A 14,172-nucleotide genomic window follows, 5' to 3' on the forward strand; every position below is an offset into this window, starting at 1 on the left:
GAACTTCCCTCCCCGGGCTTCCCTGGTGGCGCAGTGGTTGGGAGTCCGCCTGCTGATGCAGGGGACACGGGTTCGTGCCCCAGTCTGGGAAGATCCCACATGCCGCGGAGCGGCTGGGCCCGTGAGCCATGGCCGCTGAGCCTGTGCTCCGCAACGGGAGAGGCTACAACAGTGAGAGGCCCGCGTACCGCAAAAAAAGAAAATAAAAAAAAAAAACGTTAAAAAAAAAGAACTTCCCTCCCCTCACCTCCTCTGCTGACATATCTGGAAGTAACTTTTAACTCCCAACTCTACTTCTCATCATCATGCTAGGCTGATAAAGGGGAAGAAATATTGTTGAAAAAAGAAGAAAAAGGGGGACTTCCCTGGTGGTCCAGTGGTAAAGAATCCACCTTTCAAAGCAGGGGACGCGGGTTTGACCTCTGGTTGGGGAACTAAGATCCCACATGCTGTGGGGCAGCTAAGCCCGCACGCCTCAACTAGAGAGCCTGCGTGCCGCAACTAAGACCCGACACAGCCAAAAATAATAATAATAAAAAAACCCAAGATAATCGTTAGAAAAAAAAGAAGGAAAAGAAACACCTCCTGTTTTGGGACTGTACCTACATTTTCTCTGCCCTCATATATAACTAATTATTTCTTATTTGTTACTTACAAAACCTCCTCAGACCCCACTGCACCCTCTCCTGCAGTTCCCTCTGCCTGGCCTCCTTCAGGTGGCAAGATGTCCTTTATACCTAGTTTTGTGCAAAAGAAAGATAGTTCCATTCTGCGATGTTTCTGTCCCTTGCAGACAAGGAATGACCGTTCTCTTTTTGTGACATTGTTTTTCTTTATTCAAGAGTCTCAAACTCAACCATCTACAGGGGCCGGGCACGGATGACGAAGGGCACAAGGGCAGAGGGTGTGGGAAGTGTGATGAGAGAGGCAGCTCGTGCACCGTCTAAAGGGGGGGGCTCTGAGTCCTGCCCAGCAAGCCAAGTGCTCAGCCCCTTCTGCTAAACACCTTGGCCCTCCAGCTGCTGGTACAGGGCCTGGGGTGTTGGAGGGTCCAGTGGAGACAGAAAGAGGACTTCTTTTCTTTTATAGTTTACTCCCTTAAATTGACCCAGAAGTAAACAAGAAAGCAAAACAATGGAAATCTCAGAAGGCTGCTGATTTTTCAGTGGCAGGAAAAGAGGTGTAGGGGTACGTGTGTATGTGTGTGTGTGAGAGAGAGACAGACACAGAAAAAGAGAGGAGAGGAGGAAGAAAAGAGAGGGGGAGGGAGGGGGGGGAAGGAAGTGAGACAGTAGGGAGGGGAGAGGGAAAGGGAGGCGGTCAGAGACTAGAAACACAGAAACTACACAGTTCAGTGTCCCCGTAAGCGGAGGGAAGTAAGAAATCCTATCCAAAAGCAGCAGCAAGGGAACAGAGGAGGGAAAGAGAGGCTGGGGACAGATGGGGGAAAGCAGATGGAGCCGGTACAGGGGATGCTGAACCAGGCTCATCCCACCCTCTGGCTCTCTCATCAGCACCTCTGCCCCTTGTCCTAACCCTGCTGGAGCCAAGGGTCCAGGCAAAGAAGTCATCTCCTGTGGCTCAGGAATATCAACCAGCGCCCTCAGGAGGCGAGGGCGGGGCGTGCCAACACCTGGGTCCCTGTGGGGACACTCTGATCCCTGCCTGAACAAAAGGGACATGGCCTGGAACACACAGCACGAGTGAGCCAAGACTACTGGAACTTTAGGGCCTTAGGTGCAGAAGGACCTTAAGGAGACTGTCCTGTTGGCAGACTGGCCTTGGGGAGAGCCACTCACTAAGGACAGCTGGGCAATGGCAGCACAGTGGTCCCCAGTGGGGACACAACAGGGACGGGCATCGCTCCACGGAAACATGGCCTGAAATGACTGATAACTAAGTCCTATGGTTTTCTACTGGTGCTGCCATCACACAGCCAGCACTGAGCAAAGAGGGCAGTGTGGGCTGAGCTCAGCTCCCCTCACTGATGAGCTGGGCAAACACTGCCCTCCCAGGAGTCACACTCAGCACTCACCTGAGGGACCCAGAAAGTGGCACTAAGACTTAAACTCTCTCTCTCACCAACAGTCTCTGAACTGAAATAATTGAAGGTTCAGAACTACAAAGGCAGTGAAAGATCATCGAAAATACATTTTTTTATTGGGCTCTGACTTGAAACAATATAAACATGCTTTTAAATATACTTTTAATTCTATGTTACTCAGCAATTAAAAAGAATGAAATAATGCCATTTGCAGCAACATGGATGGACCTAGAAATTATCATACTAAGTGAAATAAGTCGGACAGAGAAAGACAAATACCATATGATATCATTTATATGTGAAATCTAAAATACAACACAAACGAACCTTTCTACGAAGCAGAAATAGACTCACAGACGTAGAGAACAGACTGGTGGTTGCCAAGGGGGAGGCTGGATGGGGGAGGGAAGGACCGGGAGTTTGGGGTTAGCAGATGCAAACTATTATACATAGGATGGATAAACAACAAGGTCCTACTGTATAGCCCAGGGCACTATATTCAATATCCTGTGATAAACTATCAGAGAAAAGAATATGAAAAAGAATATATATATTATGCATAACCGAGTCACTGCTGTACAGTAGAAATTAACACAACATTGTAAATCAGCTATACTTCAATAAAATTAATAATATATATGCTTTTAATTCTAAAATATTGGCTGACACTTAAAAGAGCGTAATACTGAACCTTCATTTCAGAAATTTTAAAAAAACTGAAGAAATTTCATTTCAGGCTTAAATGGGAGTTTTAATACGTGTACTGAAATTGATAAGACATTTGAATACTTGCAGTGATCTGCAGCCGTATATGATAAGCTGTTTCAAGGTGAAATTGAATAATGAATCATTTAATACATATTTGAAAAGTTTTAAGTTCATAATAAGAAAAGTTCTATTCTAATTTAAAGTATTAACTCATATCTTCAACCCAATGTTTAATAAAAACTTAGAAAGAATGTTTTCCTTAATTATTCTCTACTTCGCATCTTTCCTCCAACTCTAATGAATCCGGTACACAGCTGAAGGATAAGATCTTTGGGAACTTTCAGATCCATTTCACAGTTGAAGGCAAACACACATGATCAACTATTCAAGTTTTCTTCACCATTTTAAATATAGCAATGTCTCTGTTGGTGAAAACGCTTCCCCGCATCACACTTCTTGATCATAAGCTTCACCCTCGTAACTAGCGATGATAACCTAGAAAACCCCTTCTAGACTGACTAATAGGTTGTTTGGTTCATTTGCTCAATAATTCATTTATTCACCAAATATTTATGGAGTACCTGCTATGTCCTGGACACAATGCCACGGGCTGGAAATTAAAAAATGATTAAGACAGAGTCTGTGATTTCAAGGAGGAGGTGCCGATCAAACAAGGGAAGGATACAGATGCTTAAAAAAATCTGCCAATGCGGGTGAGAGGGGGTCCAAGACAGTTGAGGGAGGGTGGGTGGGAAAACAAGGGAGGGTTCCACCAGTGCATTCTATCCTCAGCTGAATAGCATGCATTACTCCCTTGCACAAAATGCCAGACAGTTTCCTTCCCTTTGGCAAAGGGTCTGAGGTACAGGCAATTTTGGGGATTTGACCAAAAGGCTTTATGTCATTTCCAAATGTTTCCTGGGAGTAGGTCCTACCTCCCCCTTTGAAAAACACAGCTCTGCCTTGTTCTTTCTAGTTGAGAGAAAACTTAAGCCTAGGCTGGGGTTGAGGTCAAAAGTTTTAAGAATAGGGAACAAAATGTTCACTCTAGGGCTTCCCTGGTGGCAGAGTGGTTGAGAGTCCGCCTGCCGATTCAGGGGACACGGGTTCGTGCCCTGGTCCAGAAGGATCCCACATGCCAGGGAGCGGCTGGGCCTGTGAGCCATGGCCGCTGAGCCTGCACGTCCGGAGCCTGTGCTCCACAACGGGAGAGGCTACAACAGTGAGAGGCCCGCGTACCGCAAAAAAAATAAATGTTCACTGTAACAATTGTATAATATCATGCTATTTAACTACTTGTAACATTAGAAAGCAATTTTTTTTTTGTTTCCATTTTATATCTATTAACATTTTCTAGAATAGACATGCATAGAGCTTATATGACCTTTTCTTTTTTTTTGGTTTCTTATTTACTTCTAAAAGCCTTCGATGACATTAATTTTCAATGACAATTTTCAAAATTAATTTTTTTCAATGACATTAATTTTGAAGGGGTACAGGCTTCAGATATAAGGTGCTTCCCCCTAAGTTTCATTTGTGAAAAAGGATTCTTACAATTTTGGACTTTGAAACCTGTACACCTGGATGTTTACACACAATTAAAAATTAATAGATGACACCAAAAGCATAGCAAACAATGACAAAAAATAGATGAACTGAACTTCATTAAAATTAAAAACTTTAATTTTAAAAGTACATCAAAGGACACTATCAAGAGAGTGAAATCGTAGAAAGGTTTGTTTGTGTTGTATTTTAGATTTCACATATAAATGATATCATATGGTATTTGTCTTTCTCTGTCTGACTTATTTCACTTAGTATGATAATTTCTAGCAGATCATGTGTGTTTGCCTTCAACTTGACCCCTAACCACAGAATGGGAGAAATATACATATCATATATCTGATAAGAGTTTACCATCCAGAACACATAAAGAACTCCTACAACTCAGGAACAAAAGACAAACAACCTAATTAAAAATGGGCAAAGGACTTGAATGGATATTTCTCCAAAGAAGATATACAAATGGCCAAAAAGTCTATGAAAAGATGCACAACCTCCGTAGTCATTAGGGAAGTGTACATCACAACCACACTGACAGTACTTCACACCTACTATGAGATAAGTCAGGCAGAGAAAGACAAATACTGGATGATATCACTTATATGTGGAATCTAAAGGAGCCAAGCTTGAGCAAACAGAGAATAGAATGGTGGCTGCCGGGGGATGGGGGAAGAGGAGGGATGTTGCTTCAGGGGACAAAGGTGCAACCAGTAGACAAGTAAGTCCTGGAGATCTAATGCACCGTACAGTGAATACAGACAGCAATACCATATTATAATAAACAAACTGGCCAAAAGACAAGATCTTAGTTATTCCCACCCAGAAAAAGAAATGATAATTATGTAATGCGACAGAGGTGCTAACTACTGCTGCAATGGCAATCATATTACATATAAATGTGTCAAATAACATGTTGTATACCTTAAATTTACACAATGTTATATGACAAATATATTTCAAGAAAAGCAAACCAAAAAACTCCCCAATACTTCATACCCACTAGTATAGCTATTAAAAAAAGCAAAAAACAAACCCAAAAACCCAGAAAATGAGTGTCAGCAATGATGTGGTGAAATTGGAACTCTTGTACACTGAGGGTGGGAATGTAAAATTGTGCAACTGCTGAGGAAAACAGTTCAGTGGTTCCTCAAAAGTTACATGTAGAATAACCATATGCCCCAGCAATTCCACTGCTAGGTATATACCCAAAAGCAATGAAATCAGGACTCAAACAGATAATCATATGCAAATGTTTACAGCAGCATTAACTGTGATAGCCAAAGGCAGGAACGACCCATGTATCCGTGAATGGATAAACAAAATGTGATCAATTCTCTTTATTTGGTAAAAATAAGTATGGTAATTATATTCCATAAAGTTGTAGTAGACACTGATCATAACATTTTCATCAGGTGATCTATACATAATCTTGTTTTATGTGTATTTCTGTTTAAAGACACCTTATTAACATATATTATTGATTCATTAACATTGAACTCACAGCCAACAGCACTGTCACTCATGCCTGAAAGAAGCTTATGTATAACACCTATATTTTTTCCCTAAGGCACATCAAAGCCTTCTTGCACTTAGGAACACTAGACAGCGCCCTGGCACTCTGCTTGTGGGTCATTTTAAACAGTGAAATCACCAGCCAAAAGCACAACAATGCAAAAAACATGGCACTAAATAGACCACGGAAAAGACGCTTGTTTACACTATGAGAGCTGAAACAAGAAGGCAGAGTCTCAGCTGAAATGTACATGCTGTGTACCTCAAACTTACGGCCTCTCTGTGCTGCAAATACTGACTTTGGGGTTACAAATAAATGTGCCAGGTCAATGCACAACTACAGAATCTGCAAACAATGAGGTCAATTCTATACATACGTACAATGGAATATTATTCAGCCATGAAATGAAATTCTGATACAAGCTACAATAAAGATGAACCTTGAAAACATTATGCTAAGTGAAATAAGTCAGACAAAAAATGGACACATATTATATGGTTCCATTTATATGAAATATCTAGAATAGGCAAATTCATAGACCAGAGTTTATCAGGGCTTTGGGGGAAAGGAGGATGTCGAGTTACTGCTTAACTGGTCCAGAGTTTCTGCTTGGGATGATGAAAAAAGTACTGGAGATGGAGAGTGATGATGGTGGTGCAACAATGTCAGTGCAATTAATGCTACTGATTGTGCACTAAAAATGGTTAAAGTGGAAAATTTTATATTATACGTATTTTATTACAAAGAATCAACAGATTCACTGAATAAGGTTAAATGAATCTTCTATTAAAACAAAATCTAAAGGAAACACTCCGGATGGCAACCGTAGAGATTCGTATTTACCCACGTGTCCTCTTAAAACAAAGAACCTCCTTAATATGCTTTCCTTTTTTTTTTTTTTTTTGGCCACACTGAGCAGCTTGCAGGATCTCTCAGTTCCCTGACCAGGGGTCGAACCCAGGCCCCCGGCAGTGGAAGTGCAGAGTCCTAACCACTGGACCGCCAGGGAATCCAAATATGTTTTCCTTTCGGTTTACAGACCATTTTAAAAAAGTCTTACTATTTAATAATATCAGCTGATTATTCAGGAAAACAAGTAAATTAAAATGTGCCTGTCAGTTGTTTGGCCTCACTTCATGCTTCTGAAGCATGAAAATTTATGCACTAGTAGAATTATTTGTTCTGACTAATGGCCCAAAGAACGGTCACCCCAAGAACCAACAACTGATGCTCCTAATTTATCTTGGACTAAAACTGCCTCCCAGGTCCAGCATATTTGGATGAAGTGATACTCTCAGGGCAACTACTACCGGTACAATTTAGGTATTTTGGCACTACATGTCCACTTTGAATCTTTCACGTCCCTTTTCTCTCTTTTATCACCAATCCATTTCTCATCTGCTTCCTTCCCTATTGAAAAACCCCTATTTTCATATCTTGAGAGACAGCCATCTGTTAGAATATGGCTGTGGTTACTATCATCATTCAAATGTTCCTTTTTAATTTATCTGTTTCTTGACCCAACAATTACAAAGAAGCATGGCTGGATATAAACACGCACGAAATGTGCTAATGTAGAATGCAAACAATATTAAAATGTAAACTTCACATAGGGAGGAATTCACGGCCAAAGAAAAATCTAGTACTATTCTTTCAATCTTTTTAAAATGCATCATAAACCTAAAAATGTTTCACTACAGAATAACAGTTTGGCTTCTCTTATGATCACAAAGAAGGGTAATTATGATTGTCATGAAAACACACTGAGCAGATGTATACTATTAACAAAAGAATCATTATATGACTGTGCTCAAAAACTGGCACGTTATACATTCACATTTCCTAGAAATCAGACAGTCTTCCCAACTGGAGTAGATACCAGAAGAGATTGTTTTCTATTAATTGTGGCTTGTACCAATCAAGTTTTGGGAGCCAACTGGATCATCATTCTTTGGGACAATTCCCACATACTATCATGTGAGATCTATATACACTGATCTATATATACTCAGACACGTGCATTATAATTTTGTAAAAAAGTCATTTTTAAGTTCTCAAATGATAGCTTTTAAACTCTTAAAAAACGTTATCAGTGGATTCTTTCACAAAGGTACATCTGTTTAGAAATCATAAAAGAGCGTAGCGAGTAACTCTTCGGTTTATTTTATGAAGGCTAATTAATAGGTACTTACTCATTAAAGACTAGGTCTGGTGCAAAATAGAGAAATTGGCTGTTCGTATGTTTGTACGATCTCCAGCTCAAGGCAAATGATGATAGACACATCCAAGAATACTGGATGAGGGTAATTTGGTCCTCGAGAGGCAGGTTTTTAAATCCTGAAGAAGAGAACAATTCATCACAAAAATACACTTAGCATTTAAGAACATTCCAGGAAGAAGCTTCGTAAGTCAACCCCAAACTGCCCCCTTACTCTCATTGACTCAAATCAATTCCACAGTTATTTACAGAGCACCTATGGTGGACCTGGTCCTGTTCAACATTTCATGTTAAATTCACCTTAAATTGTCAATGAGGGTAAACTGCCAAGGCAAAAAAAAACTAAGACGTTCTGGGAGTTTCATTGTGGACAGTGGTCTACAACCCTTAGTTAGACTGAAAGAATTTGTGTTCACCTGTACCACTTGCTTCATCCTACTCACAGTGAATAACTTCAAAATAAAAGATAACTTAATGACATCAACTCTTGCATATCTGCAATACTGGTGGAAGATTTTACTTTACATGAGTTTGCAGTGATTGAAAAAGTCTTATTCCTAGCTTCCCCTAGGCTGGGATAATGCCAGACTTCAACAGACTTCTGAGGCATAATAAGCATCCTTGATGCTGTCCTGCCTTACCCACAGTCTTCCTTTCTGGGCCTCAGGCCCTTCTTTTGTTTCTTTTCTCACCCTCTGTACTCCCAGGGGCACCAGGGTATTCTTCTGTTTGTATATAGTTTCACCTGGGCAAGCTCCCCTTCAAAGAGTCAGTCATCAGAGCTTTCCCCAGACTTTTGTCTTACGGCTGCTGGTTGACAACAGGGCATCTAAGAAACTGCTTTGGATTAATGAACTGGGACAATGTGATCACAATTCTGAGCAATGTTTCTGTAGATTAATAGGAGCCTTATTAATAAAATGCTACAGCATAAAACAGACTAAAGTAGGCATTTCAAGTACAAATTAAAGGGTTATGGAGGTAAGATATTTTCAGAAAGACTCTTTCAGAGGCCCCTACAGCCTACCTGAGAGGTCTTTTTTTTTTAATTAATTTTTATTGTAGTATCATTGATTTATAATGTGTTGGTTTCTGCTGTACAGCAAAGTGAATCAGTTATACATATACATATATCCACTCTTTTTTATTTATTTTATTTTATTTTTTTTCTTCGGTACGCAGGCCTCTCACTGCTGTGGCCTCTCCCGTTGCGGAGCACAGGCTCCGGACGCGCAGGCTCAGCGGCCATGGCTCACGGGCCCAGCCGCTCCGCGGCATGTGGGATCGTCCCGGACCGGGGCACGAACCCGTGTCCCCTGCATCGGCAGGCGGACTCTCAACCACTGCGCCACCAGGGAGGCCCTCCACTCTTTTTTAGATTCTTTTCCCATATAGGCCATTACAGAGTATTGAGTAGAGTTCCCTGTGCTATACAGCAGGTCCTTATTAGTTATCTATTTTATATATAGTAGTGTATATATGTCTTGATTTACCTGGTCTAGGGCTTAGAGTAGCCCTGGCTACAAGCTGCTAATAATGGGCTCAATTCTTGCTTTGGCAACTAGAATGTGTTTTGCCTTATTAATATTACTGGAATGAAACTTTCCATTTCAATCCTCAACATAAGAAATGGGTATGTTCTATTAACAGAACAATAGAACAATGTTCTATTGTTCTATTAACAATAGAATCCTTAACTCTAACTTCTCAAGAGAAATGAGCATATTCACCAGATTTTTCTTTTACACACTTGATTCATTTGACAATGAGTAAAAAACTGGCTGTCGGGATCGAACAGAAAGCAAACTCAATCGCACCGTTGTATACGGTACGCTCTGTTGCCCTGACGTGCCTAGTTCAGGACGCAGACCCTGAAACGCGAGGCCATCCTACCTGGAATTACCTTCGCCCACTTCACGACTTGGATCATCTGTTTGCCTGCTAAGCGGTTTAGGGTGGAGAGCAGATTTTCGGCTGTATCTGGTTTGGAGTTGTCATAGCCTGCATACACAATCTCGGGTTCGATGGTTTCAAGGACCATGGAAGGGGAAGGTGTGAGCGCTCGGGAAATTGTGGAGAGTTGAGGAACCAGCGCTGAGTTGACGGACGGCTCTTGCGCAGGAGCGATGTACGTAGTTCCTTCCTCTGGGCTCTGTGGGGGGGGAGGTGGAGGCTGCTGTGACTGTTCCTCGTGAATCCCTTTTAACTTCCCCAACTTCTTGGACTTCCGAGCTGTAAAAAAAAAAAAATTATAAACAGGGCAAATTAAGATTATGTTTGGCATGATAAATACCATCTAAAGCACAACACTTTTGTATGTTATATACAAATGTTAAGAGTAAATCTTAAGAGTTTGTGTTACAAGAAAAAATCTTCTATTTCTTTCATTTTGTATCCATATGAGATGCCGAACGTTCACTAATCTGATTGGGATAATCATTTCATATCGTATGTAAGTCAAATCATTATGCAGTACACTTTAATACAGTGCTGTAGGTCAATTATTATCTCAGGAAAACTGGGATTAAATAAATAAATCAGTGAGTGGCACCACACAAAAAGAAGGAATTAAAAAAAGATTATGTTTGGCATACCTTACATGAGGTAAATTGCAAGCAAATATTGACTTATATTGATTAAAGCGTACTTTTCCTCTAAGGATGTCTTGTTATACTAGTAGGAACAGCCTCTTTTCAATATTTTTCTGATACCAGACACTGTCCTAAATGCTTTTTATAAATTAACCACTTTAACAATTTTATGACTAGGTACTATTACGATTCTCATTCTATAAAGAGGAAGCAGACCAGAAGGGTCAAGAAATCTGTCCAAGACTACACAGCTAGTATATGTAAAATAGAGTTAAGAGCTCAGAGGAAGGATAAATTATTTCAGATGCTAATAAGTTACATATGCCTCAACTAAATCTTAAGTAAGCCAATAATTCCCACCTATTACCCACCGAAGAATTGGCAACAAGGGCTAGACTCGCCCGATTGAGCTTATTATCTTAGTGCTGTCTCTGCTCCCTCTAATTAGCTTTCTCTGGCCCTTTACTTATTCCTCTTTGGTGCTTCTCTACCACTTACTCTTCCTGCTGTGGTCCATGTGCAACCACTTGCTTACTCAGAGTAGTTATTTTGTGCAGATGCTGTTAGACCGACCGATGTCCCCGGCTATACTGTGAACTGCTGAGGCATAAAGATTGGGTGTTCCTCTTCTTTCACAGCCCGCATGGCGCACCTTGGTAAATGCTATGCCTACACAAAGTGACTTACCGATTTCCACTGAATGAATGCGAGCTAATCAACCCCAAAGAAAGGCAACAGAAGGGAAGAAATGAAATATCTGGATGATTCCAAATTGGGGCACTAACCAGTAAACGTACAGGAATTAATGCTATTAAAAAATTCAGGTGTGAGTTATACCATTACACAATCCTTAAAAATCTCTCCTACTCTGTATTTTTACTATAAATAAACATGTCACATAGCCTATAACTAAAAGATATCACAATACGGTACAAGAATACCACTTTAGAATTTTAGTAGAATGTATTACAAGTGACCATATTCTGATTTACCCAGAACAGTCCTGGTTTATGCTTGTTTCCCAGCATGCTTATTAGTGAGTGCCCTGTTTACTCCTAAAAGTACCACATTCTGGACAATAAATAGTGTGTTCATCATAAAACCAAAGAATCAGTATTAACTTTAATAGCAACTGCTTTTAAACAAATCTTACTGAAGTAGAGTTGATTTACAATGTTGTATTAATTTCTGCTGTACAGCAGTGACTCAGTTATACATATATGTATTTTTTCATATTCTTTTCCATTATGGTTTATCATGGGATATTGAATATAGTTCCCTATGCTAAATAGTAGGACCTTGTTGTTTATCCATCCTATATATAATAGTCTGCATCTGCTAATCCCAAACTCCCAATCCTTCCCTCCCCTATCCCCCCTCCCCCTCGGCAACCACAAGTCTGTTCTCTATGTCTGTGAGTCTGCTTCTGTTTCACAGACAGGTTCATTTGTGTCGCATTTTGGATTCTACATATAAGTGATATCATATGGTATTTGTCTTTCTCTTTCTGACTTACTTTGTTTAGTATGATAACCTCTAGGTCCATCCATGTTGCTGCAAATGGCATTATTTCATTTGTTTTTATAGCTGAGTAATATTCCATTGCATATATGTACCACATCTTTATTCATCTATCGATGGACATTTAGGTTGTTTCTATGTCTTGGCTACTGTAAATAGTGTAACAGCAACTGCTTTTCATTCACATCTCTCTTGAGGGTTCTTACAATAGATACGGGGAAAGAAAGACTGGGGAGGTGGAAGGGAGAATTGGGAGGTAGATGTGAGGACTCGGGAATGGATGGCAGGTGGGTGGGGTTAACGGGGAGATGGATAGATAATGGGGAAGATGGGTGAATGAATGAATAAATGGATAAAGGATAGAGAAAGCTCAGATGTGCCAAACTGAGCTTAGAGCTATGGTAATAATTTACTTTGCAATTGTAAGGTTTTCCATTCTATTGAGGAATTTATTTTAAAATTCTTGAAGTACCAGACACCTTCAACTTAGCTCTAACATGTGTGAGAAACTTACAGGATACAAATTGAACACAGAGTAGGGCTATGCCACACCGATTAATTTGATTTTCAAAATAACCATTCATGCTTGTAAGTATGGCCATTAATATTACATTTACCACTTGCATCACAGAAACACTGATTCAGATAAAAGACAAGCCCCTATCCAACAACAGACATACCTGCCACACATTCATAAAATACTGGAATTGGGCTTAAGAGATGAACAAGATATAATTCCTATCTTTAAGAAGTTTGAAATTAGCAAAACAATTTAAAATTTTCAATTATTTCAGATCATTTCATTTCTCATGGACTGTCTCCTTCAATGAAAGAGGCAGAAAAACCTGAGTTTTAGAACTGTCTGAATGAAAAGCAGATGTATCCTATTCATGTAGTATGCTAATGGGGAGTGGCTGACAAAGTACTGCTCAGCAGTGCTGAGCATACAGAAGGGGACCAAGATGCTTCTGATGAATGAATGAGTGAACGAACCAAAGAAAAAAATCATCACTAAATGCCTCAAAAACTAGGCAAAACAGAGAAGGAGAAGAAAAGAATCAAACAGGCAGATAATCCCCAATGCTGGTCAGTGGATGACTGTATCTATAAGAGTTTGAGAAGATCCTCGATAGCACAGATTAGTCATTTGGGGAATCAGATACTTGGGACTAACTGCCTCTGTGTCACATAAACTTGTCTCTAAGCCTCAACTCATTCATCCGAAAAATGAGAATGACAGTGTTTCCCTCTCCTATCTCACAGAGGACTCAACAGGTAAGAAAACTAAAAACGATGTTGAAAATTATTATTAACATCTGAAATAGCGCTTCAATGCTACTTCCATTCTTTCACATAATTTTGCAGATATTAAAACTATTCCCGTTCATTAAAATGTCCTTATCCTTTATAAGACTACATCTGATGATAACCATCATTTGATTGATGAGAAATAGACAAGGGTGATATTCTCAAATTTTATTAAAAATGATATCTGCTTGCAAGTTAATTATAAAATTCATACTTGTTTTAGGCCTTTGGTCTGTAATGCTGTGTCTATTCTCATGGCTGATTTAAGGCCAATGCTATGAAATATCATGAAGAAGAATGCTTAATATTTTCTCTAGCACTGATACACAAGGCTGTGGCCTGTAGCACAACTGATTGAGCAGATTATCAATATTATGTTTAGCATTTCAGTTACATTTAATTTTATGTTGTAATTTTATGAATATATGAGGGACACTGGAATTGAGTATTTATTTATAGTTCCTTAAATAGTTCAAGAAAATAAATATTTTCAGTGTGCAGATTCTTCAGCCAAGTGTATTCATCCTGCATCTTTTTCTAAAAGAGTACAGTTACATAACAATCATATTACCCAAAGTAGCCCTTCTAAAATGCTTTAAAATTTTATACTCTTTCTAACACACGCCGCCTTCTAAAATTAAAGCCCCTGAAAGTTGCCAATGTCTGATGTGCTCCTATAACATCACTTTCCATGACCCTTATGGGT

At 39.8% G+C, this 14,172-nt stretch overlaps 1 protein-coding gene across 1 annotated transcript in view; it reads right to left on the reverse strand.

The window, feature by feature from the left end:
• NR3C2 (nuclear receptor subfamily 3 group C member 2) overlaps positions 1-14,172 on the reverse strand; it is a 364,942-nt gene that overhangs the window by 64,563 nt on the left and 286,207 nt on the right. The window contains exons 5-6 of the mRNA XM_082653045.1: positions 9,940-10,278; positions 8,021-8,165 (exon numbers count right to left, since the gene is read on the reverse strand). Coding sequence (XP_082509171.1) covers positions 8,021-8,165; positions 9,940-10,278 — 484 coding nt within the window. The remainder of the gene's footprint in view (positions 1-8,020; positions 8,166-9,939; positions 10,279-14,172) is intronic.

Source organism: Grampus griseus (assembly GCF_964374135.1).
Source record: "Grampus griseus genome assembly, chromosome: 4".
NCBI classification, from domain to species: Eukaryota; Metazoa; Chordata; class Mammalia; order Artiodactyla; family Delphinidae; genus Grampus; species Grampus griseus.